Source organism: Babylonia areolata, chromosome 4 (assembly GCF_041734735.1).
Source record: "Babylonia areolata isolate BAREFJ2019XMU chromosome 4, ASM4173473v1, whole genome shotgun sequence".
Classification (NCBI taxonomy): Eukaryota; Metazoa; Mollusca; class Gastropoda; order Neogastropoda; family Buccinidae; genus Babylonia; species Babylonia areolata.
The window spans coordinates 27,031,650-27,058,901 of NC_134879.1; the positions used below are offsets into that span (position 1 = coordinate 27,031,650).

The 27,252-nt window shown below is 39.6% G+C and overlaps 1 protein-coding gene across 2 annotated transcripts in view; it reads left to right on the plus strand.

Annotated features, from left to right (window-relative positions):
• The window catches only part of LOC143280993 (serine/threonine-protein phosphatase 4 regulatory subunit 4-like), a 50,575-nt gene that overhangs the window by 20,029 nt on the left and 3,294 nt on the right, over window positions 1-27,252 (plus strand). The window contains exons 14-23 of one of the 2 annotated variants that reach the window (XM_076585846.1): window positions 201-281; window positions 3,363-3,545; window positions 6,493-6,598; window positions 6,894-7,189; window positions 13,347-13,391; window positions 13,937-14,129; window positions 14,604-14,711; window positions 19,808-19,919; window positions 21,612-21,691; window positions 26,828-26,900. In XM_076585846.1, coding sequence (XP_076441961.1) covers window positions 201-281; window positions 3,363-3,545; window positions 6,493-6,598; window positions 6,894-7,189; window positions 13,347-13,391; window positions 13,937-14,129; window positions 14,604-14,711; window positions 19,808-19,919; window positions 21,612-21,691; window positions 26,828-26,900 — 1,277 coding nt within the window. The remainder of the gene's footprint in view (window positions 1-200; window positions 282-3,362; window positions 3,546-6,492; window positions 6,599-6,893; window positions 7,190-13,346; window positions 13,392-13,936; window positions 14,130-14,603; window positions 14,712-19,807; window positions 19,920-21,611; window positions 21,692-26,827; window positions 26,901-27,252) is intronic. The other variant, XM_076585847.1, reaches the window with a different exon arrangement.

Consider the following 27,252-nt stretch of genomic DNA (forward strand, 5'->3'; position numbering starts at 1 on the left):
CATCCTTGATGTGTGTGTGTGTGAAGCCCAGAGGGACAGAGAGGGCATGTTACGACCACAGCATGACCAGGACATGTTTTGTTGTAAGTAATGCTTTCTCCTCTGTGCCTAGGCCTGTGTGCAGGGGTTAACAAAATGCAGTTTCTCCTGTGCCTGTTGTTGTTTTCCATCCAGAAGCTTATGGCCTTGTCTGTGTGCAGGTGTTGAAAGGCGTAGTTGCCACTTTCCCTGCTTGCTTGGAGGTGTTTTCCAAAACTAGTACTACTTTGTCAGATTCAAAGGTATCTAAATGGACATTGTTTTGATCTGTTGTGCTGTATTGTATTGTATTGCATTGTGCAGTGTGGTATGGCTTACCATTTGGTTTCATTTTGCTCTGTATTGTATCAAATCATATCTAGTTGCATTACTGTTCAGCCAACTGCTGATCTGTGCATGAAATTCCAGTTCCTGTACCGAGTCAGAGTATAGAATTTATTCTTCAGGTTGAATCATGGAATTTTGTGACCGTAATGTTAAGCAATATCTTTTTGAGGCAAACAGACAATTTTTTTCCAAAATTTGAACTTTTAGAAATATTTGTTGATTGTGGTGTCGGGTTTTATGGAACTGATATTGAGAGTGTTTTCAGACCTGACTTAGCCCTGTGTGGTCAGCTGGGCTGTGAGCGACAGTGATACATAATGGTTGTCTGGGCTGTGAGCGACAGTGATACATAATGGTTGTCTGGGCTGTGAGTGACAGTGATACATAATGGTTGTCTGGGCTGTGAGCGACAGTGATACATATTGGTTGTCTGGGCTGTGAGTGACAGTGATACATAATGGTTGTCTGGGCTGTGAGCGACAGTGATACATAATGGTTGTCTGGGCTGTGAGCGACAGTGATACATAATGGTTGGCTGGGCTGTGAGTGACAGTGATACATAATGGTTGTCTGGGCTGTGAGCGACAGTGATAATGGTTGGCTGGGCTGTGAGTGACAGTGATATGTAATGGTTGTCTGGGCTGTGAGCGACAGTGATAGATAATGGTTGTCTGGGCTGTGAGCGACAGTGATACATAATGGTTGTCTGGGCTGTGAGCAACAGTGATAGATAATGGTTGTCTGGGCTGTGAGCGACAGTGATACATAATGGTTGGCTGGGCTGTGAGCGACAGTGATAATGGTTGTCTGGGCTGTGAGTGACAGTGATACATAATGTTTGGCCGGGCTGTGAGTGACAGTGATACATAATGGTTGTCTGGGCTGTGAGCAACAGTGATAGATAATGGTTGTCTGGGCTGTGAGCGACAGTGATACATAATGGTTGGCTGGGCTGTGAGCGACAGTGATAGATAATGGTTGTCTCGGCCGTGAGCGACAGTGATAATGGTTGGCTGGGCTGTGAGTGACAGTGATAGATAATAGTTGGCTGGGCTGTGAGTGACAGTGATACATAATGATTGTCTGGGCTGTGAGCGACAGTGATACATAATGGTACATAATGATTGTCTGGGCTGTGAGCGACAGTGATACATAATGGTAGTCTGGGCTGTGAGTGACAGTGATACATAATGGTTGTCTGGGCTGTGAGCGACAGTGATAATGTTTGGCTGGGCTGTGAGCGACAGTGACACATAATGGTTGGCTGGGCTATGAGCGACAGTGATACATAATGGTTGGCTGGGCTGTGAGTGACAGTGATACATAATGGTTGGCTGGGCTGTGAGCGACAGTGATACATAATGGTTGTCTGGGCTGTGAGCGACAGTGATAGATAATGGTTGTCTCGGCCGTGAGCGACAGTGATAATGGTTGGCTGGGCTGTGAGTGACAGTGATAGATAATAGTTGGCTGGGCTGTGAGTGACAGTGATACATAATGATTGTCTGGGCTGTGAGCGACAGTGATACATAATGGTTGTCTGGGCTGTGAGTGACAGTGATACATAATGGTTGTCTGGGCTGTGAGTGACAGTGATACATAATGGTTGTCTGGGCTGTGAGCGACAGTGATAATGTTTGGCTGGGCTGTGAGCGACAGTGACACATAATGGTTGGCTGGGCTGTGAGCGACAGTGATACATAATGGTTGGCTGGGCTGTGAGTGACAGTGATACATAATGGTTGGCTGGGCTGTGAGTGACAGTGATACATAATGGTTGGCTGGGCTGTGAGCAACAGTGATAGATAATGGTTGGCTGGGCTGTGAGTGACAGTTATAGATAATGGTTGGCTGGGCTGTGAGTGACAGTGATAGATAGATAATGGTTGGCTGGGCTGTGAGCGACAGTTATAGATAATGGTTGGCTGGGCTGTGAGTGACAGTGATAGATAGATAGATAATGGTTGGCTGGGCTGTGAGTGACAGTAATAATGTTTGGCTGGGCTGTGAGTGACAGTGATAGATAGATAGATATATAATGGTTGGCTGGGCTGTGAGTGACAGTGATACATAATGGTTGGCTGGGCTGTGAGTGACAGTGATACATAATGGTTGTCTGGGCTGTGAGTGACAGTGATAGATAATGGTTGGCTGGGCTGTGAGCAACAGTGATAATGTTTGGTTGGGCTGTGAGCGACAATGATAATGGTTGGCTGGGCTGTGAGCGACAGTGATAATGTTTGGCTGGGCTGTGAGCGACAGTGATAGATAATGGTTGGCTAGGCTGTGAGCGACTGATACATAATTGTTGGCAGGGCTGTGAGCGACAGTGATAGATAATTGTTGTCTGGGCTGTGAGCAACAGTGATAGATAATGGTTGTCTGGGCTGTAAGCGACCGTTATAGATAATGGTTGGCTGGGCTGTAAGCGACCGTTATAGATAATGGTTGTCTGGGCTGTAAGCAACAGTGATAGATAATGGTTGGCTGGGCTGTGAGCGACATTGATTAATAGATAATGGCTGGGCTGTGAGCGACAGTGATAGATAATAGATAATGGTTGTCTGGGCTGTGAGCGACAGTGATAGATAATGGTTGGCTGGGCTGTGAGCGACATTGATTAATAGATAATGGCTGGGCTGTGAGCGACAGTGATAGATAATAGATAATGGTTGTCTGGGCTGTGAGCAACAGTGATAGATAATAGATAATGGTTGTCTGAGCTGTGAGCGACAGTGATAGATGATAGATAATGGTTGTCTGGGCTGTGAGCGACAGTGATAGATGATAGATAATGGTTGTCTGGGCTGTGAGCGACAGTGATAGATAATGTTTGGCTGGGCTGTGAGTGACAGTGATAGATAATGGCTGGGCTGTAAGCGACTGATAAATAATTAATGGTTAGCTGGGCTGTGAGTGACAGTGATGAATGAATAATGGTTGGCTGGCTTGTAAAAATGATGGATGATTAAACAGTGATGTTGTTGGATGTTCAGGCGGCCGCTGTCCAGGAAGTGGTGAACACCTTTTTGGGGGCAGAGCATGTGGTGTTTTCCTCCAACAACTGGCGTGTGCAGGAGGACATGATGCGCAACTTGGCCTGCCTGGGCAAGATCTGCTCACAGGACGTGCTGTACAACCGCATCATCCCCATCATCATGGTCAAGATGAAGTTTGGGGTGAGGGTTTGGGGTGTGATATTTGTGTGTATTAGTGATTAGATTTGTGTGTACTCTATATTGTGTATACACCCGTACACACTTGCAGATACACGCACTTTTGTTTGTACCTTTCAGAGGGATGAAAAGAGAGACACCTGACCCACTTTGACACTTTAATGTCATGACCATGGGGTCCTTGTGACACTGGTGAATATGTCAACATATTTTCAGAGCATAACAAAACATAGAATAAGCGAATGAATATGGTGAAAACAAATATTGAACATACTTTAAATGAATGGATCCATCTCTTCTTAGAGAGAGAGAATACATTTATGTGTATATTCAAGTACATGGACAAATAAGTTTTCCAGCTAGCGAAAGAGTACTGCTGTGCTTCTGCTGTAAACATCTCTACAGTTTAACAGAAAACAAATAAGCAAACACACTTTGATTGTTTTAACATCTATAGCTTGAAGTAGTACTGTTCTTTTCTTTTTCCTCAAAGAAAAAAAAAATAGGAGGAGGGTGTCTGACTGGTTATGAAGCTTGTCTGCCATTACAGTGTCCAGGAGGGTCTGGGTTTGAATCCGAGTGACAATCTCATCCTTTTCTTCACAAGTTCGACTCGAAAATACAACTCAGTGTCTAGTCATTTGGATGAGACAATAAACATTCTTGTTTCTGCCGTAACCAGTGTGAAAGCTCTGTTATTCAACCTCCATAATTTGTACGGCTTAACGCTTTCATCGCCAGTCAATTTGGAGTGCAAATTCCCTTGTGCTGTAAACACAGAAAAGATGGTGTCTAAACAATAGCTGGGGATTCCTCTTGCGATGTGTAGAAAATATGGCCTGACCTACCATCAAAATTAAGAGCAATAGGTTCATGGATAGCAGACCCATGATCTGTTCACCTTTCAGTGATATGTGTCCTCTACCTAGCTTGTGCATAAATGCGAGTTTGGCGGTGAAAGGGTTAAAGCATTCCTTCATTATTATCACCACGCACTTCTTAAATTCAGGAAAAAAAGAAAATACCTAGAGTGAGTATAATTTTCATATAGAATTCAGTGTTTTAGGATAATACTGTATAAGAAGTAACCTGCCTTGTCTGTTTTATTTTCATGGTTTATAACATCAGTAATTGTTGTTTCCAATCATTTGTGTAATAGTGTTAATATTTTGAGCTTTTATGTGTCCATTGTGGTCTTCACCTACTAATCTTTGTGTAACTTTGCCTTATTTGCATGCCGTAGCTTTATCCAGTCATTTGTTGTCATTGTTTGTTGATGTCATGGGCCTCCAGCTTCTTTAATATTCTGTCTGGTTATCATGCCTTGGTATTGTGCATATGAAAGCTCACCTTTGTAAAATTCAAGATCCAAGAATACTGTATTATCTCTAAAAGAGACATTGTTGATGTGTTTGCTGATAAAAAGGTGATTGATCTCTGTGTGTGTGTGTGTGTGTGTGTGTAACGAGTCAAAAGTTTTGTCATTGTCAGTGTTTCAATATGAGGCACTGATCCACAATAAATACATGCTGAACATTGTGTAAGCTCATGTAACACATGCTGTGCTCAATGATGTAAAATTTTCATACCTGCCTGAGGATGTAATGCTGTGCTGACACACACGCACAGCCTTCACATGAACTGGAATCAATGGCGTCAGGATGTGGGGAGTTCATGCCAGCTAAAAGTTGATTTGTAGATTCTGTTAAATTTTCGGTATAGTTTTCCTTTCATACAGTTAGACTGTATAAGGATACCCGCTGACACATTATTTCCGTGGGCTCCTCATTAGTAACAGATGTATGTCCTGTTTCTAATACAAGATTTATCGTTACATTATTTCCTTTTTCGTTATCATCTTTTAATTACAAAAGTGTTGAATGGGTGGGGTTGCTTTTTTTTGCCCCCTTTTCAACCCATTTTACTCCAGATCTAAACTCATAACCCTTTATTTGAGTGCATGTCTAAAATTTCCAGTTTTTGTTTCGTTTTCTGTAATTCTTTCTGAAAGCTAGCATTTTTAGGATCTTTTATGCTGCAGGTTTCTATGTGATGCAGGTGACTTTGCAATTCCTCTGCGGTCGTTTCTTCAGCAGCATGCTGTGTGTTTTTCAAAGTTGACAGAGAACTTAAGAAGTTGTATGTTTTGGCTTTCATTCATTATCACGTCGTTAAGGGGTTAAGTTTGACTCATCTTTCCCATCATCGTTTATTCTTGTTTCATTTCAGTTATTTGTTTTCTACACATCTTTCATTTTATTATAATACTAAGTATTTGCTTTTTGTTTAGTTCTTTTATTTCATTTTATGTTAGTGTTTTACACAAATCTAGTGTAGGTTCTCAATGCCTATTGTGTTGGGTTCATGTGTGTGTTGTGTGTGTGTGTGTGTGTGTGTGTGTTTCTTTTTCCTTTCCTTTTTTTTTTTTTTAAATACATCTGATGTAGCTAATATGCATCAGTCTGCACACTTTGACTGCTTCTTGAAGCTGACAGAAACATCATTCTCGTTCATATCCTTATGAAATTGTTCATTCTTTTAAATTTATATTATTATTCCAGTATCCAGGATATCATAGAAAGTCACCAATGCTTAACTATGATAACAGCTTTATGGTCTAAATTTGGGACAATAGTGATCATAAGATGAACATCAGAATTTGGGATTCAGACAGTTGTCCATATGATGAGCTTTAAATGGATTGAATCTATTCCGTGTAGTCCTTTTCATCTAGATGAAAGACTGGAATTCTTTAGATAAGGATACTGAACTATTGTAGGACAAGAATTAAAAAAACGAAATGTTTTATAGGGAGTTTTGCATGGTTCTGATGCATTGGTTACATTTTTCGGTTCATGAAAAAGCTGTGGCCAATAAAAGAGATCCTTTGCAGCTTTTGTGGAAGCAGTTGATGACTGATTGTTTGTTTGTTTTTTCTGTCACTGCTCAGAGGGCACTGCCAGTACGGTACGCTGCTGCCCGGTCTCTGCTCGTCTTGATGCGTCACTTACACAGACAGGAACAAAGAGAACAGCTGACCAACACTTTGATACAAGGTTCGTGTCTTTGCTACCATTCTTTCTTGTTTGCTTGCTTGTTGTCATCATTAGATCAGTATGTCTCTGCATATGTTTAACTCTGAATGGGTTTGATGCAATGTTTTACAGAAAGCAGTGGCATGTGTCACTAATGTATTGAGGATTGAAGGTGTGATTCTTGACATGAGTTTGCTTGATGATTTGGATACTTTTGTATTCCTACTAAAGAAGAGCAGCTTTGATAGTTTTGTTTTCTTTTACTCCCACATTCATGGTTATTCTGATTTTTTTTTTTTTTTTTTTTTTTTTTCAGACTTTGGTCATGGACAGAGCTTTCACAGCCGAAGTCTTTTCATTATCGTCTGCAAGTATTTCATCGAACTATACTCCAAAGCATTCTTTAAGGAGCACCTGTTTGAGTTTGTTCTGCCTCTGATCATGGACCCTGTTCCCAACATTCGCATGCGAGCATGCAGTTTGTTGCCATCCTTGAAGCGCCTGATCAAACTGCCCTACGACAACGCGCTGAAGGGTTCGCTGGAGCAGTATGTGCGCAAGATGCTCATCAGTGACGAACAGGACAGGGACGTGGTTATGGCACGAACAAAGGTGGGCCTTTGTATGATGAAGTGTTATTTCAAGGACATTTTTCGTTTTTTCTTCTCTTTTTTTTTTAAGAAATTAAGAGAAACACAAGACACAAGATCACCATGTTACTTCAACTTTGTATTGTACATAGGATTCTCGGAACAAATATTGTTAAAAAAAAAATAGAAATAAACAATAATAATTACAGTGGTGCAGCAACTCTCAGTGTATCTGGAAAAATTTTGAAGAATTCTTAAAAGCAAAATGTGTAGTGTGTTCAGACATGGAAATAAAGGAACGTTTTGTATTGAATGGAATTGTTAAAAGTACATGTTCAGACCAGGTATTTAAAGAAACCTCTTAACTCACTCTACCCTAAATTTGACCATGTTTCTCCTCTCCTTCAGTCTCTCCACTGGTTGCCTGTTTCTGATCGAATAGACTATAAGCTATCCACTCTGACCTTTTCTGCAGTCAACGGATCTGGCCCCAAGTATCTTTCTGAACTCATCCATATCTATACCCCGTCTCGCCAGCTCCGTTCTTCCTCTGATACTCGACTTCTCAGGATACCTCACGTCAGAAGTAAGACCTATGGACACAGATCGTTTTCTTTTCAATCGCCAAAGACGTGGAACAAGCTCCCTGATAACCTCCGTCATTCTGATTCCCTCGCATCTTTTAAATCTCGTCTCAAAACTCACCTTTTCCCTCAGCAATAAGTTCAATTGTGGCAGGTCCACAACTACATGCATGTCTATGAATGTGTATTGTGTGTGCGTGTGTTTATGTAAGTTTGTGCCTGCCTATGTGTGCGTATGTGTTAGGGTGGCTGTTAGATACACATGTATGTTAAAATGTATGTATGCAGTGTGTGTGTGTGCGTGCGTGCGTGCGTGTGTGTGTGCGCGTGCGTGCGTGCGTGTGTGTGTGTGTGTGTGTGGTCACATTTTGGTGTGTGTATGTAACATAGATATAATGTTTTATGTTATCAAAAGCGTTTTTGTAAAGCACCTAGAGCAGATTTCTGGATAGTGTGCTATATAAATATCCATTATTATTATTATTATTATTATTATTACCCTCAGTCAAAATGGCCGGGTTTCCCTCTCAAATCGCACTATTTTAAGCAGTTTTTAAAAAATCACAAAAAATCAACCGCTCACCCTACAAACATAAAACACATACCAGTGGACAGATATAACAATGAATTTACTAAAAATGCTTACCTTAAGTGAAGGAACCACATGGTTTTGATGATATAGGTAATCCAATATGATACACATTGGCAGGAAAACAAAAAAATTTTTTGGACACAGGTAATCCACTTCTTCATGCTCTGAATCCTCCTACACTGGTTCAGTCACACTCCTGTACTCTTGGTTTGATGTGCTTATGATACTATTTATGCATGCTGTATAAAAAAAAAAAAAGAGAGATTTGATGAGAATATATTGGAAAAAAAACACAAAAAACTGATTGCTGCTTGCAGTCTTGAAAAACACACTGGAAAACATTTGCAGGACTGTACACTCATTGGAAAAAAATCCACACAAACACTCTTTTTTACACAATGCACACACTGTAGACACTTCAGTGACACTGTTACTTGCTGAAGTCTTGTTTGGTGTGGTAGATTTCAAAACAAGGCACAGCACATAGGGCTTTCTGGCACTGTTGACACTGAAACTTGGTGCGCTGCACCCTGTTCTTCAGGTGCTCTCTGGTGGCTCCTCTTGCCTTCTCCTTGGCATAGCACACAACACAGTGCCTGTAGCCTGTGTTTTCCATGAAGTGTTGGTGCTTGCAGTCGAGGCAGTTGACTTCCTTGTTGACCGGGGCAGCAGCACGATTCCGCTCCTCATCATCCCCAACTGGAAGACTGGCGAGGTCGTAGCATACTGATATGGCAAATTGTTCCAGTGTCAGCGGTTTTTCCCCCAGACTCCTCTGCAGCTTGTTGTACAGGCAGTGAGACTGGATCATTGTGAGGGTCAAAAGGTGGAAGGCCAGCTTCTTCCACCATTTGATGGTCTTCCGGTGCATTGGCATGTATGAGATCATCTGGTCACTGCGGTCAACACCAGCCATATTGCCAATGTAGTCAACAACAGCCGTGGGTTTTCTTTTGTGTTCTGACCTTGATCTCACTGCAATCATTTCAGGGATGTGCTGAGTTGTTATCATATGCACATCCCTCTTGTCCTTCCACCGAATGACCATCACCTGATTCAGTCTCCTGTAGTCCATCTGGCCGCGGGCGAAGGCTCCAGTCACCAAATCCTTTGGCATGCCCACACGGTTAGCCCGCACAGTGCCTACACATCCAGTGTTGACAGCAGTGAGACTGTGGGCCAAGGTGGGTGAGCAATAGTAATTGTCCACATAAAGGACATAGCCGCAGTCTTGCAGTTGGTCGAGGAGCCTGAAGACAGCATCGTGGGGGCGGTTGCTGAGACCTGGCTTGTGGCAGTTCACCTCAAGGTTCCACACATACCCCGAGGAGCTCTCACACAGCTCATAGAGCTTGATGCCCCACTTTACCGGCTTGTCCTTCATGTAGACCCGGAAAGATGACCGGCCTCTCCAGGGGCAAAGGGCCTCATCGATTTAGATATTCTGCTCCGGGATGTACACAGTCTTGAAGAGCTGAAACATGCAAACAGTTTTTACTATTGTGGACAATCACAATATGTATGATACAGCAAACCATCACCACTACTTCAGCTAATACTACCACTATCTACTAACATTTGCTATCATTTGAACTGATAATATTTAACAAGTGGGGAAGAATAAATAATATAACACACACACACACACACACACACATACACACACACAACACACACACACACACACACACACACAGGCATGCACACACACACACACACACACACACACACACACACACACACACACACACACACACACACACACACATTCAAAACAAACACACAAAAAAGAAAATAACTTACATGCACAAGGTGGTCAATCAATGGTCTCAGCTTGTGGAGTGGATCATGGTCAGGATGGTTTCGCTCCAGGAATGTAGAGTTGTCGTTCAGGTGGAAGAACGACAGGATGGCTCTGAACCTGTCGCGTTTCAACAGCTTGGAGGCAAATCCAGTCTTCATAACTGGATTAGTACACCAGTAGTCCACTATTCTTGGTTTCTTTACTATCCCCATGTGGATGAGGATAGCCAGAAATTTTCTAATTTCATCCAGTGTCACAGGCTTCCAGGTGTTGAACTGTGACTGTGGGGAAAGTTCTTCTCTTTGCTGTACCTGCTGGATATTTTTTGCAGCATAACGGTTTGTCTCTGTTTTCATGTGTTTTAGTATACTTTTATCAATGAAGAGACTGTGAAAATCAGTTGGTTTGCAGTCCTCCCAAGGCGGCATTTTGAGGGGGCCCTGAAATCCTGGTGTCAAACCGAAGGGTGGGTTGAGTGGAAAATGGCCAAATTTCTACTCCAGTCATACATATAATCTGGATCTATATGATCATCAGACAGATTGTCCTGATCTATTTCCATCTCCTTGGGTTCTTCTCCATTAGTTGGAGAATCAGCCGCTGCAACAAGCGCACGTGTTGATGTCGAGTTTCGCTGACCAGTCATTCCGCTTTCATCATCGTCAGTGTCAGCGACTTCGTCATCGTTTTCATCAGGAATATATAGTCAGAATCAGAGTCTGAAATTTCGTCACCTGCATCGTCGAACATTCCAACAACAGCATCTTCATCATCAGACCCGGTTTCATGAATCAGTTCGAGTGCTTGAGCCATTCTTATGTTCCGCACGAACCGGTTGCACCTTGGTGTCGCCATGTTGAAAACCAAATGGAGTTGCGGGTTCGGGTGGTTCACTTCACAAACAAAGAAAACTGCTATAGAACGAACGAACAACGGTCTAAGGGAAGGAACTCGCAAGAAAAGTGTCTGAGCTATCTGAAAACTGTGAGTTATCGCCCTTAAAGTAAGATCGGTAACGTTAAAAAAGGATCAAAACCTGTCGTAACAATGCGTCCGACAGGCTTTCAAGTGAGCAGAATAGCGTCGGAAACCGGCAGCCGACCAGATGCTGTTGAGTTAACACATGTCACAATTTGTACTGCCACTGAAGAATCAATAAACCTGGCTCTCAGTGAAAAATTATGTATGTATGCTTATACACTTCTGTAATTTTTATACGCATTGGTGTTTGGATAATATGTCAGTTCTTTTCTTTTCTTCCTTTAGCCGTGATACTTCCTCAGTATTGTCGACTGTATGATGAACCTTTCATTGTTTTGATGTTTTGTAGCCTGTCTTTTCTGTTGGCTCTTGTTTTCCCTTTCTGTCATTGTTTTTTGAAAGAAAAGACCTGCAGCTTCCTCTTTTTTTTTTTTCTTTTTTTTTCTTTTTTTTTTTTTTGTTGCTGCCCCATCATCTGCACCATTTCAGTGGCATTACTCCCATGCCGCTCATTTAGATTCCCCCATACACAGCCACACCAGGGTTCATCTGTCACAGTTCCAGCGTCGGCAGTCCACAGGGAACCATCGATGTTAGGGCGCCAGGACGCCACACACCATAGGAGACCCTGCACTGCTGCTAAGTCACTTCAGTAGTGTTCAGTGGTGCCTGTTCTGATTTAACATACTTACGACACCACCTACTAAGCCCCTACTAACAACAATAATGGCTTAGTCGCGGAGCCAGACTGAGTGAGTGTCCCTCCAAGAGTGGAGACCGCCACCACGTCCCCCAAAACAACAGCCCCCATGAATCTGTCGAGATTGAAGACATTGACAGGACTCACCCCAAGCATGGAAATTGAGGGGTGTCAAAACTGAGGTCACCATGAGAGCAGGGCGTGAAAGACCACAGACCTTGGGACTGTTTTGTTTATATTGATGATGATGGAGGAGGAGGATGACGATGACGATGTTGCTGTGGAGGTCCATTTTGGTGTGGGACTGCGTGACAAGGCTGTACTCTACGCTTCCTGTCATTATGATATCCCGACATTAACCAGGCCCAAGAGATACAGACACTTGCAGTGTTGATCAGGTAATTAGAGCAGCACACCCAAAGACGCATCCATGAAGTCAATGACACTCAACTGTGTGGTCCCAGTCTCCCCATTTAAGCCCATAGCACACTCAACTCTGGGTAGGAGCCAGCCACGGGCCGAAAAACCCACCTCCGCTGGAATTCGAACCCGCATTCTCCCAGCCATCAGTCCGCGACGCTAACCACTTCACCACGCCGGCTGGTTGCAGCTTCTTCTTCTTTTCTTGCTTTTTATCATTGCTGTTATCATCATCATGATTGTGATTGTTATTATCATTATCATTATGATGATTATTATTGTGATTTTTATGATTGTGATGATATTGTTATTCATCATATTATCGCTGTTACCCTGGGGATTCATTAGTGACTACCACTAAATCTCTTCATGTTGTTCACTTTACTTTTGTATTAGTTATCTTGTGTATGTGTGTACCTTACATTTCATGGAAATTTAACCCTCTAAGATGAGGGGGGGGGGGGAGTCTGAACAAACAAAGATTGCCATGTTGGGAAGTGAGGGAGGTCCTTGCATTCATAACTGGTTTTCATGGTAGAGCATTACAGAAAGCATTGATCGGTGTAGAAAGCTGTGTATTCATGTTTCATGGGTTTAGAATTAAAAAAAAAAAATGAATAAGTAAATTCTTTAATAATGCATTCTGATAATCTCAGTTGTGAGGATTTTTTTGTTTCATTTTGAACAGTCGTATAGATCAGGAGGTGTGTGTGTGTGACGGGGAGGGGGGGGGGGGGGGGGGGGGGTAGAGAGTAAAACCCATGAATGGTTTGGGTTAATTTTATTGTAGTGTCTGAATATAAGTCAATTTCAATATGAGACTGAATTTTGTGTTTGTAACTTGCAAGGTGAGGTAGTGTTGAGCAGAGGTAGTTGGGAAGGTTTTGCTGTTTCGAAGTTTTTAAAAGAACCATTGAATGAAAGAAAGTGGACAAGAAACATGCACGGTCATTGTTTTGAGTAAATGGATGATTGTATTGATTATGATGATACTTACTAACTTACGTTACAAAATATACACTGTCACCATTATCACTGAACTGATGATTGTGGTGATGCTGGTGGTGACGATATTTGATTTACAAACCTTGTTTTCAGGCAGTGGATGAGATGGACCAGATCCCTATCCAAATGGAGTCCATGGTGAGACCACTTTTCCATTTGTCTTTCTTTGTTGTGGTTGAGTGAGAAAAAAATGAAAATAAAATAGGGTTTTTCCCACTAGAATTTGACCCATCTGCACACTATCCTATTTTACTTGAGTGTGGCACCCTTGGAAATAGTTAAGTAAGGGGGAATAGAGAGAGAAAGAGAGAGAGAGAATACAGTCCTGCTGACTGCTGTGCTTTGAGCCAAATTTGTTACTGTCAAGTGCATTTTGCTACGCCATTATGCTCATGTAAAAAATGCTGGGTTAGATTAAAAAGAAAATTTTCAGCCCCCCAACTGCAGTTTGATTGTACCTTTGGGTTCATCACAAATGCTGCATTTGGACCCCTTCAGAAATCTTCTTGTTGTTGTTTTCTTCTATGTTTCTGTCTTGCTTTCACCGACTTTTTGCGGTGGTTTCAAAATGGGAAGTGTGTATCACAGTTAGATTTTGCGAATGTCATGCAGTGACTGTAATGCTTAACAACAGTGATAGTGTGGAAACATAACCTTGTGACCTAACCTCATGAACGGTGCAGGTTTCCCGCCGTAAGAACTTTGAAGACGATATTGAGGACCAGGTGAAGGAGGAGGAAGAGAAAGCGCTGCTGGAGATTGAGGAGAAGGAGCGCAAGGAGGAAGAGCTGCGTGCCACCAAGGGGGACAGGAGGAACCCTGTCCTCAAAAAGGACTCCATCAAGGGGTCATCATCAACACAGAAGAAATTGTCTTGTGAGTGACCGACTCATCTGTTCTGTGTTGTGATCTGACAGTCTGTCTGTCTGTCTTGAAACAGAACAGATTGTATGAGCAGTACATTCTGCAGCTACAGATAATGTCTGTCTGTCTTACACTCTTTAACTGTATGGGTGACTGATGAATTGACTTGTGCTCATTGTTTGACTGGTTCATTACTCTGTCTTTCTCTATCTCTGTCTTGTTTTGTCTTGTTTATCACTGTGTCTCCTCTCTCTGTCTGTCTGTCCCTCTCTCTGTCTCTGTCTCTCTCTCTCTCTCTCTCTCTTTCCCCTTCTGTTGCAAAGGGCCTGTCGTCTAATCAATAAAGTCTTCAGTGTTATCTTTTGCCTCGTCACCCTCGTTTTTTCTGTTTGCCTTTGTCCTCTTTTCTTTCTCCTTTTGTCTCTCCTAGTCCTGCATTGTTGTCAAGTCACTGATGCAAGACTTCCTTTCTCTGTGTGTTGACAGCCGGCACTAAAGGAACCTATGGGAACAACTCCAAGTCAGATATTTCGTCTAGCCGCAGAGACTCCAAAGGATCCACTGGAAGTTGTTCTCAGACTGGTCCTCAGATAGGTCAGAACAAAGATATTGGTTGTTTCTTTCTCTCCATAACACACTGCAGTGTTTCACTGATATGCTTTGAGGATAGGAACCCTTTCTTAAAATCATATTTAATTGTATTTGTGAATGTTTCATTGCTTAGCTAAGTTTGTCCAGGTATGTGTCATCAATATATGTACATCTGTATTTTACAGACAAGGCACATTGCATCCCCCGCATTTAAACAAAAATCTTATTTTAACTATTCATAAGGTGCAGCACATAATAAGGCACATGAAAAAAATATTAAACAAAAGCGGAAAAGATCCAGAGTGAAAAAGATCAACATTCAAACAGTCAAAAGAAACTTCATTCCTGGAGTGAAGATCAACAGAGATTAGACTGACAACATCCATGATATCCAAAGTGAAAAAGATCAACATTCAAACAGTCAAAAGAAACTTCATTGCTGGAGTGAAGATCAACAGAGATTAGACTGACAACATCCATGATTGGATTATCGGTATGCATTGCACACACTTGCATTCACACAACACTGTCATCTGCTGAAAATCCTAAAAAATCTCTTTCAGACTTTTCACAGCTTCTTTGACTCACTCTGTCATGGGCACTCGCATACTGTTTGAAAATGGATTGTTTGAGGAGTTCTTTTAAGTCTGATTCACAGTTTCATTCTGAATATCATACTTCCTGGTTTAAACATCAACCTCATTACAAAGCACAACTTTGTTCAGACAGATTTTACCTGCTTATTAGACACACTTTATTATTAGGTGCATAGTTCGAAGTCGGGGAGGGGGAAGAATATTGCCTGATAGCCCATAAAATATGGTAATTGATGACAGGGTGTGTGCTTATTTCAGAGAAATGTTTGTATTGAGTTTCCTTGTATGACCTCTTCATGAATCAATGTTTTGGTTACTTTTTCCGAACATAGCATTGCATGTAAATATCCATATCAATCAGTCAATTATATCTGAGATTTTATCAAAGGAACTTTTACTTTGTTCAGGTCAGGTGGTGTGAGAGGGTTTAAAGAGAGGTGTGTGTGTGTGCTTTGTATTTGTATGTGTGTACATGTGTGTGTGAAGTATGTGTGCTTGTGTGTGCGTGTGTGTGTGTGTGTGTGTGTGTGTGTGTGAAAACTGTGTAGTTTATTTGTTTTTGCTCATATTAGAATAGTTGTCCAAAATGGACAGCTGTGTGACAGTGAGCACAACACAGTGTACCACCCTTATATATCCAGCTGAACTTTGGCTGACACCTACAACAAATTTGGAAGTTTTTGTTGTTGTTTTTTGTAATGACTTTCATCCTTTTATTTGCATGATATATATACTGTCTGATAACACAGCACTAAGTGCTTTATGTCATATATGGTTGCTGTTTTTTCTCTAGCCCTGTTTGTATATGATAATTTCACTTTCAGTGTTTTTTTTTTGTTTTTTTTTTGTTTTTATTGGGTTTTTTTGTTTGTTTTTTATTTTTGCTTTTGCTTTTGTGATCATTCCTTTGTGTCATGTCACTGTAAGTGATATTGATATTTAATGCTACATTGGTTTTATATATATGTGTGTGTGTGTGTGTGTGTGTTTGTGTGTGTGTGTGTGCTCTCTGAACTTTAGTGTTCACGGTCCCAGACACTGTGCACAGTAATAGACACTTTTATTTGTTATTTCATCCTATATTTGCCGTCCTTGTGGATAAAGATCAGGGACAGCCCAAGTGGTGGGTTCGCTTGTCTGCTGTCCAGACATTCACTGGCATGAGAGGCAGGCACCCTCCAGGTTATATGCATGTGCAGCAGTGACTGTACTAGACGCAGTGTTTATAGATGGGCTTACAGAAAATGATGTACACATGGTAGTGGGGAAAAATGTTGTTTCTTTTATTTTGTGATGTCTTGTTTTTAGACAGTAATTTGCATGTGAGTAGCAGTCATGTTCGACTTCGACTGAGACAATTTGATGGAATTGTTGACGCTTTTATAAGTAGTGTTCTGTTTTGAGAAGTACTAAGATTTTTTTTTTACTTTCTGCTTGTTTATGTTTAAGTATTCAGTATTATTTGTTGTTGTGTATGAACTGTTTATGTTGGGGTTTTTTGTTCTTATTTTCCACACTGAAGCCCAGTTCACCTCCCAAGAATTTTTTCTTTTCTTTTTCTTCTTTATCGCAGTTGTATATAAAGGATGGCTATGGGCAAAATGTATTTGTTTGAAATACAAATCAGCGTTATCATCAGTGAGAGATATGCAGTGTCTTCTCTAAGTAAATTTTACATGTGTGTTTTGTTTTTTTTTCAATTTTAAAATAAATGGAAGTGTTCTGTCTGTTAAAAACGTTATGTCCTTGAAAACATATGGTCACATTCTGCCCATTGAAACATGATAAGGATTCTGCCCATTGAAACGTATTGTATACTCTGCACAAAAGTATTTTACATATTAAAACATATGGTAGTAGTCTGCCAAAGTATTCTGTTCATAAAAACATACAGTGGTATTCTGTTAAAAACAGTCACCCCGTCAGTGAAGAAGGTCTGTGTTAGGGTCACTCATCACTGCACCACAATTTTGAGAAGAAAAAAGTGTTAACTTCTGTCAATGTATTATCTAAAACTAAGAAAACATGCATATACATATGTGCACCTCACCGCATGACATTGCAATGCAAGGCACACACAGCTGCGCACACACACACAGATTTAATAGTCCAGTTTTGGAAATTATATATCAGCGCTTAAGTTTATACAAACAAATATGTCAGGTAGCCTATGTAAGTGAAGGGTCTTTAAGCAAGGTGAGGACACATTGTTTTGGAATGCAAAGCGTAAGCATGCATTGCAGTATACTTAACCAATCTAAAAAATTATTTTCACACACATACACACACACTCACACACATGATGTTTTCCCATTTTATATATTTTTAGTGACATGCTGTTGCTTTGAAATCAGTGTTTTGTTTTTTGTCAAATTTTCAACTTGTTCATTACAAACATCAGTCAGGTAATTTGCACTAAAGTATCATATTTTCTGGACAAATGGATATCTGCACACACAAAATCATACTAGAACAACCACAATTAAAAAAAAAAATAAAAGAGATAGATACACAATGCATTGTGACTTCCCCAAGTGATTATATGGATGTGAGGCCACGCCCCCTCACTCTTCACCCCTCTCACACGGTCACTTTATCCAGTTCTCATCAGACCGTGTTGGCTGATTGCCAAGAAAATCACTCACACTGTGTCCTGCTAATAATTTGGTCACTTTCTGTTGTCTGCTACAGCTGTACAGCCGGCATCACTCACTGGTAGTCGTATCTTTGGCCACTCCCTTGATTGCTCCCTTTATTTTCTATCAGATCATCCTATAAATGTTCATCACTGTCTTCTCCTTCGAATTTACGCTTCAATTCTTTCTGAGCATCAGCTAGAGAAAGCAATCTTGGTTCATTTAGTTCGCCACGATCGCATGTCTTGAGCACGGCGTCAGTCCGACATTTTGTTGATCGAGCGAGGAGAGGAGCCAGGCAAACACTGCTACTGTAACCCAACCAAAACGTTCAAATAAAGGACTGCCTTATGATGTAGATGGTGTTTCTAGCTCTGAATAGAACCTAGAAAGATTCCCCAAGCTAATGCTACAGATATTTTTGTCAGCGAACTGAATGCAAACCAGGGAAAAGTCAATATTTGATGACGAGTTACCTCATCATTGTGGCAGTGAAGCGTACATGCTTGCGATGACGAGTTATCTCGTAATATAGGCAGCCTAGGGGTTAAGCAGGGTGAGGAAACATTGTTTCGGAATGCAAAGAACAAGAATACATCGCAGTAAAGTTTAACTAATTTCAAAATAATTTTCACACACACACACACACACACACACACATGGACAACGACATGCCTCTCATGAAATGATAACAGATTGTAAAGATGCAGATTTAACAGTCGAGTCATGTACTGTCAGATGCTGTTTAATAGATTGATTAATTAAGAAAAATGATAATAAAAAAAAAAGAGAGAAAAATCTGTTTCAGCCAAGACATATGAAAGCATTGCACCAAACTATTAGCGATTGATCAGCAGGCAAAAGAGAAAATGAGCCACTTTTCCTTAACGCACACTTTTTTTCTTCTTTTTTTTTTTTTTTTTTTTTTTTTGTAACTTCTAATCTGCTTGTGTTCTTGTTCTTTGATCCCCAACATCACTTGCATAGAGAACATTGATGTTGATTTTAACAATTGATTAATCAGTGAATTAATTGTTTAATCCAATTAATCAATAAGTTAATTGGTATAGGATTATTGCCAGTTCTGTCATGAGTAATGTATATATTTGTGTGTATAAGTGTGTGTGTGTGTGTGTGTGTGTGTGTGTGTGTTTCTCTCTCTCTCTCTCTCTCTGTTTATGTATGTTTTTTGTTTAATCAATAATTTTATTATACATTTTTTAGTAGTTCAAGATAGGTACACATTGGAGCAAATATCCACCTGCACACATTTACATACATGATATATAACTTAAATTGTTTTCATTTGCTTGAATAACTGGCATATTATCAGAACTTGGAACATCCAAGAAGAAAAATGCAGTCCTCAAGACAGGTGCAAACTTACGCAGAATTGTCTTTGTGATGGCTAACAGAATCAGACACTGAAACATTTTGACATGATAAGATGAGGATGATTTTTTTTTTTTTTTTTTTCGTCTTCAAAAACTCCAAGTGACTTTTGACAACATGCTTTTAGCATCAGACAGATAGTTTGAATGTGTTTTTATCATGAAATGAGCTGGTGCTCTATGACTTGTAGAATGCCCCTAAAAGTCCCTCCCCTTTTTAAAAAAACAAACTTTTTTTTAACAATTTGGTGTTTGATCACAGTGGTACCTATCATTTACAGATCATCTTATACATGTTACTGCCTCATTTTTCAGAACATTTTTTATCATTGAGTATTTGTTGGTATGGGCTTGTGAGTACTGTTGATGTATGTCTTCTTTTCAGCTGGTGGCAGTGCTTTTCGGTGAGGTGTGTGTGCATGCAGAGAGAGACAGTGACATGTCATTGACAGATCCTTCTGTTGCACTGATTTCAGCCTCTCCAGCAGGGGCTGTCAGTAGTTTAAATAAAGCGAAGGCATCTCCCGCCTCCCAGCGCTCTGGAAACACCCCCAACCCCTCCTCTTCTCTTGCCAGCGCTCAGCAGAGGTGACTGGCTTTTAGCACAGCGTCAGGGAAAGTACAAATCATGACTTAAGGAGAAACCTAAGGGAAAATATGGAAATATATATGGAAAATGATACTTCAGAAAGAGCCAAAAGGATAAAGATGCTTTTATAAGAGTTGGATGGACAAATACTTAAGCAGGAGCCAAGGGATGTAATATTCCTTTTGAAGAAAGTATTTCAGTTGGAAGCAAGGGATGTTATATTCCATTTTAAAAAATCTTGGTTTAGTTGGAACCAAGGGCTTGCTTTAGTAAGAACCAACAGGAGAGATACTTCAGAAGGAGCCAAGGGATGTTATATTTACTTTTGAGAGAGAGAGAAAAAAAAGAGAGAGAATAAATTTGAGTTGGTAACAGGGGAAGATACATTCCATTCAAAAAATGTACCTTGTATAAACCAAGGGGAAGTTATATTCCACTTTTAAGGAACCAAGAAAAGTTTTATTCAGTATGATAAATACTTAAGTTGGTAACAAGGGTAAAGTTATATTCCAAATGATACTTTAGGTGGGGCAAGGTGAAGCTTTAGTCCATTTGGGAAAAGAAAAACCACCTACTTGAGTTGAATGCAGTTGAATCAGGAAAGAATGGGAAATTATATTGAAGAAACAGAAACAAAATCTTTATTAAAAAAAAATAATAATAATAATAAAAATCAGACAGCTGTAAAGTAAACTCAGTGGGCTGCATTGTTGTGAGCATTGTTGTGATTATAAAAAAAAGAGAAAGAATTAAAGCCAGAAGGATTGTAAAAATTAAATCAGATGATTTGTGAAAATATCTCTGAGCTTAAAGCAATGATTTGTATTTAAAATCTAACCATTTGGTATCAAAAATTATGCATTAAAAAATAATTGATGAATAGATTGCACACATTAAAAACGTATTCTTATATCAGACAAAAAGTAACCATGGAGGAAATAGTTAAGAAGACTAGTACACAAAAAAAAGTGTTTGGCTACCCTATAAGACAGTTGTATCTGCATAATTGAAAAGAAAATCCACATAGACTTACAAAGAATTAGATATGTTGGAGGGGAAGAGAAAAAACAAAAAAACTTCCAAGGCATATATATATATATATATATATATTTTATTTTTTTTTTTAAACAGTTTTCTGTTATGTGGGTTTTTGGGTTTTTTTTGGTTGTTTTTTTTTTAATTCATTTTGGATTTTTTTATGTTGGTTACAAAAACTGAAAGAATTTTAAGTGTTGTTGTGTTAAAACCATAGTATGTTATTTTCTTGAATATTTCTGTTTGTATGCATAAGAAAGTCACAAAATACAAATAGTTTGAAATCATAACAGATTAATTGAATCAGAAATGATTTAAGTCACATTTGCCAAAGGTCAGTAATTCTTAAACTGTTGTTTCCAAAGCAGATGCTTTTACCTGTGAATGATTCAGATTGATCATGATATTTTTTATACGATATGAATATTAATGTACTTCACTGATTCAGAAAATAAGGCTTTTTTTTGGTAATATTTGTAAAGAACTTTAAAAATAAAAAATTTTTTTTGCTGATCTGTATTCTGAAGATCAACCCGCGGCATTTTTAGAATCAGTAGTAAATTACATGTCCCAAACCATTGTCCTAATTCTGTCATTTTCTTTCTGGCCGATAACCCCACCCCACCACTCCTGCCCTGCATGGTACTGGCCAGCAGAAAAGGATCGGCAGGCAGCCTACCAAGTTTCACAGCAGCACGGCGAGGTTCTTTGGGCAGTGCCAGTAGTACCAATAGTGGTACTGGTATTTTTTTTTTCATTTCCATTTCATTTATTTTTTTCCTTTTGCAGTGCAGCAAAGCTTGACTGATGTTGGTTTTTTTTCCTTCTCCCTAACAGGGCATATTGACCAACTCATCCTGTCTGCAGTGGGCTTATTTCTCCATTTTTTTCATAATACCATGCACATGTAGCAGTGCTGTTGGTGGTAATTGACTAGAAGTATGTAGTAATGATTCCTGAAGTTTAGTTCATAGCACAGAGCCTTTGAATATCTTTGCTGGTTAAGTCGTCTGAGAAGTTCCAAGGTGACAATTTGCATACTGAGGATTTGGGTGACAATACTGCTAACAAGACATACAGGAAGTGACTGGATGTGTTATTTTTCAACCCTTTATGTAGCTGTGTACAAGCTAATGTTAACCTTTTTGCTGCCAGATTGGAACTGCATTGCCTTTGGTCTCTGTTCCAAGTGCTTTCAAGAATTCTAACAGAAATAACTGTGATTCGAGTCACATGATATTGGAATAAAATGGTGGAACATTTTATTGGCTCTTTTCTGGCCAATTGCATCCCTTTGCACTTGCATGTGATTTGTCCACTACTGTTCTTTCAAAACCGGGAAGTGTGGAAAAGGGGTGGGGGGTCAGGGTGGGGGGGAAACTTAATTCCTGATGTTTCCAGTGATGTACATTACTGTACCTTTCCCCGCATTCAAATTAGTAAAACAAACAAAAGTGATGATGACATATTTTCACAGTATATCAGGCTCTGTCAGTAGAATTTGGTTCCTGTGGAGTACTTTCTGTCTCAGGGCAGCAAAAGGGTTGAATGTTAGGGCAAAGTTGTGTGTTTTGTTTGAAGAATAGTTAACCCTACTTTGGGACATAGTAGTGTGTCTTGTTTGAAGAATAGTTAACCCTACTTTGGGACAGAGTAGTGTGACTTGTTTGAAGAATAGTTAACCCTACTTTGGGACAGAGTAGTGTGACTTGTTTGAAGAATAGTTAACCCTACTTTGGGACAGAGTAGTGTGACTTGTTTGAAGAATAGTTAACCCTACTTTGGGACAGAGTAGTGTGACTTGTTTGAAGAATAGTTAACCCTACTTTGGGACAGAGTAGTGTGACTTGTTTGAAGAATAGTTAACCCTACTTTGGGACAGAGTAGTGTGACTTGTTTGAAGAATAGTTAACCCTACTTTGGGACAGAGTAGTGTGACTTGTTTGAAGAATAGTTAACCCTACTTTGGGACAGAGTAGTGTGACTTGTTTGAAGAATAGTTAACCCTACTTTGGGACAGAGTAGTGTGACTTGTTTGAAGAATAGTTAACCCTACTTTGGGACAGAGTAGTGTGACTTGTTTGAAGAATTGGAACGGGCACAACCTCCGAGTGGTTATTGTGCTAGACATTCAATCTGAGGGTCCTGGGTTTGAATCACAGTCACGACACCTGGTAAATAAAGGGTGGAGACGTTTTTGATATTCCCAGGTACACATGCAGAAGATCAAGTACACACGTTAAAGATCCTGTAATCCATGTCAGTATTCAGTAGGTTATGGAAACAAAAACATACCCAGCATGCACCTAACCAAAAACAGAGTGTGACTGCCTACATGGCAGGGGTAAGAATGGTCATACACATGAGTGACTGTGGGATTTGCAGTCCAGGAATTAAGAAGTAGTAGTTTGAAGAATAGTTAACGCTACCTATTGAGTAACTGTCAGAGACAGAGTGTTGTCACAGCCTTGTTTGTGCTCAGACAATTTACTCTACTGAACCTGCTGTCAGAGGTAGAGTTGACTGTCTTCTTAGCAGAGTACTTACCCAACTGGACTGACATTGGTTGTAGAGGTGTGTGTGTGCCATTGGTAGTGAAGGTGCATGTTAGCAGAATAGTTCCCCGAAATAAAAAATGGTCAATGTCAGAGCTCTGTGTGTCTTGCTGGAAAAGTAGTTCCCCAAAATTTATAATAAATCAGTATTCATCATTGTTTGAGGATGATCATTCAGCTGCTTTCTCAACAGTCGGTCCAGAACAGAAAGCCCTGGATGTGATTGTAGATGTTTTGACAAGAGATTCAATGGGATTTGTTTTTATTTCATATTTGTTCCTTACATGTATCATATTTTATGAATATTACATTGCATATTTTAGCAAAGCATGGTTTTTGGTGTCACTGTAATACAATTGCTTTTTCTAACCAAATAGGCACATTGTAATGGAGAAGTTGTATTTCACACAGTAATTGCCTGATTTGCAGGGCTTTTCCTTTTTAAACAAGCCAAATGTTTTACATAGTTATTGCCTAATTTGTAGGGCTTTTTCTAACCAAATAAGCCACACATTTTACATTGTAACTACCTGATGTGAAGGTGTTTTTTTGTGTTTTTTTTCCTAACCAAATAAGCTATACATTTTACATGGTAATTGCCTGGTGTATATGGCTTTTTTCTAACCAGATAAGCCATACATTTTACACAGTAACTGCTTGATTTGTAGGTGTGTTTTTTTTTAAACTAAATAAGTTATACGTTTTACGTGGTAATTGTCTCTGATTTGTAGAGAAAACACAGTGTATTGCCATATAAAGTCTCCTATCCTCTCCACCTTACAGAGTGTCCAAGGTAAACGTTGGTTTATCGTGATCAGAGTGAAAGACTTTCAGAAAACATTCTCAACCTCCTTTCTGCCATAGAGGGGATTGATTGTGAATGAGCTCAGCCAAAAAGGATCTGAAAAAAACAACAACCCCAACTTGTCCAGTGTGTTTATCCCCACAGCACATGCTTACTCACAGTCCGCATGCTTACCTCTGCCTTTTGCAAAAGCTTGTTTTACCACTCTTACACAAGGGAAAGCAACATCATTTTGGAACCATAGAGCATTTAGAATGTTATCTACATACAGATATTTCGAGAGTATTGCTTGCATAATACAAATATGTGCCCCATGATTGCACTCGGAAAAGAAAAGTATGTCATCTTGAATATTGATAATGGCATACAATCACAATGCTTGTGTTTTTACATTTGCGCATACATACAGAAACGCATACATGTGCTTGCATTCGCACACATTCACCAATGCACAAACATGCACGCATGCATGTGCACACGCACATACACACATGCACACACACATGCACACATACACACATACACACACACATGCACAGAGCATACCAAAACAATAAACTCTATATGAGGAAGAAAATGTTAGCCCACAACTTTAGTTATGAAAGTGAGGAGTAGTTTCGAGGAAATGTTTTCTTGAGGGCAGAGATTCTGTCTGACGGTCAGAGATATCAGAGCTCTTTCGTAATATGGCTTACTGGCATGACATTGACATTGAGTACTTAAAGTACCTGTGATATACCCAGCCTTTTCCTATCCTTTTGAAGACTTTGCCCTCTGTTATTATTGTTTTTTTAAATGTATATTATTTTATTGTTGCTGCTGTTGTCAGTGTTAGAAATGTAGCTATGTTGGCATATCAGTCTCATGACTCTGCTTAAAAAAAAAAGGGGGGGTTGAAATATTCAGCAAAGCCCAATGTTCCAATAATTACTGCTTCATACCTGCTTTTATTTGTATTTGCGTTTGTATTGCTGTATGTGGATTGTGCATATTTTGTGTAAATTTGCTGGCAGTGTATATGATCATGTGTTGTTGTTTTTTTGTTTGTTTTCTTCTCTCTCTCTGTCTGTCTGTCTCTGTCTCTGTCTGTCTGTCTGTCTGTCTGTCTCTCTCTCTCTCGCTCAATCTCTCGATCGCTCGCTCTCTGTATATTTTTTTTTTCTTTTAGATTTGCATTGGGAAAAGACAAGAACCCAACTCAATGACAAACGAAATATTTTTGAGAAATTGAGAGAAAATGTGGGAGGGGAATGACCACAAATTCTCGCAGTCCCACGATTTCTCTCAAAGTGAGAGAAATCATGGGACTGCGAAGAACTGTTGGCTTACATGGTTAGTACAGTGTTCTGTTTTATCTTTATTTTAAAAAAAAGAAAAAATCACGAAGGAGAAGAAGACCGTGTATTATCTGACTTTTGTTTTTGGTTTTTCAACACTGATTTTGTCATCATCCATCATTTCTGGTATGTTTGATGGCATTATTCAATGTTATCAGTCATTAAAGATGAATGCAGGTTTATTTGTTTGTTAACAATGCTGGTTCACAAGGGTCCAGGAAAAGCAGCTGGATTTCACGTTAATCCGTCCACACTCTGCTCTTCCAAAAAAAATCTGAGTTTGGATTTCAGTATAGATCTGTCATATGTAATGCGGTCTGTGGGTTATTCTTGTGCTTTGTTTTTTGTTTTTTTTCATTCTTTCTTTTTTTTTACATATATATTTTTTAATCCTTTGGCAAGCAATTGGACACAGTGGTCAGAGGTATATTGTGAGATTACGAATTGTGCAAGATACAGTTGTGATTGTGCCATATTTTTTTATTCAGTTTAGGATGTTGTTTTTTGTTTGTTTATTTTTGTGTGTGTGTTTATGTGTGGGTGGGTGAGTTTGTTTTTTTTTGGGGGGAGGGGTGTGTGTTGTTTTTAGTTTGTTTTTTATGTTTTGAAATTCTTTTGTAGTTTGACATTGGTTTTGGTTGTTGTTGTTTTTTGTTGTTGTTGTTTTCTTTTTAATTAGAATTTAGATGTTTTTCAATCCTGATACGGGCCTGTGCAGTTGGTTGGGCTGTGAATAAAGAGAATGAAGAACAGCAGCTGCCATGGTCATTGGTATTTTCACCGCTGTTACTTTATGTATCCAGAATCGGTCCCATCCCAAGTATGGAAATAGTTTGCTGCATCTGCCCCTTACACTCAGCATAACTAGTTTTGCAGTTAACTGGGTTTTTTTTTATAGCACATATGATTAAGATATCTTCTTCTTCTTTTTTTATGTTGTGAAATCTTATAATCATGTGTTTAAGTGTAGATAAATGATTGAATTATCCTTTTTTTATCATGTTGTGTGAATTCTTGTGATTGTTTCAGAATTGAAGCTGGAGTTAAAAACTTGTGAGTAGATGCAATTTCTGCAGGAATAGTTGCTGCACTGCATCGGTGTTATTTGAGGGTTGGTAGCTTGGGATGTTTGGGGATAAATAAGACTGCTCATTTGTGGGTGTCATATTTTGCAGAACCTTCGTCAAGCCGTGGTGTGAAACAGAAAACCTCAAGCAGTGGTAACGTGCTGTCAACGTCCAGCAGCAGGTAGGCAGCTGTTTGTTCTCGTTCAGCTTTTCCCCCTTGTGATGAGGAGTCTCCAGTCGGAGCAAAAAGATGTTATTAATATGTCCCATGTGACTGCGCAAGGATATGTCATAGATCTTATATTTTGTTTTTGAAGCCTATTCCTTACTCCTTTAGTTAATCTTTCCAAGGTTGGAGTTCTGGGACTGCTTATGTTTTTTTTTGTGTGTGTTTTTTTTTTTCCTTTGATGTATTGTAACTCAAAAGATGCTGATTCAAAGTGCTTTTGAAATGTATTTCCATTGCCAGGTCTAACTATTGTTTTTTTGTGGTTTTTTGTTTGTTTGTTTTTTTCCTGGTTGACCTTTCTATC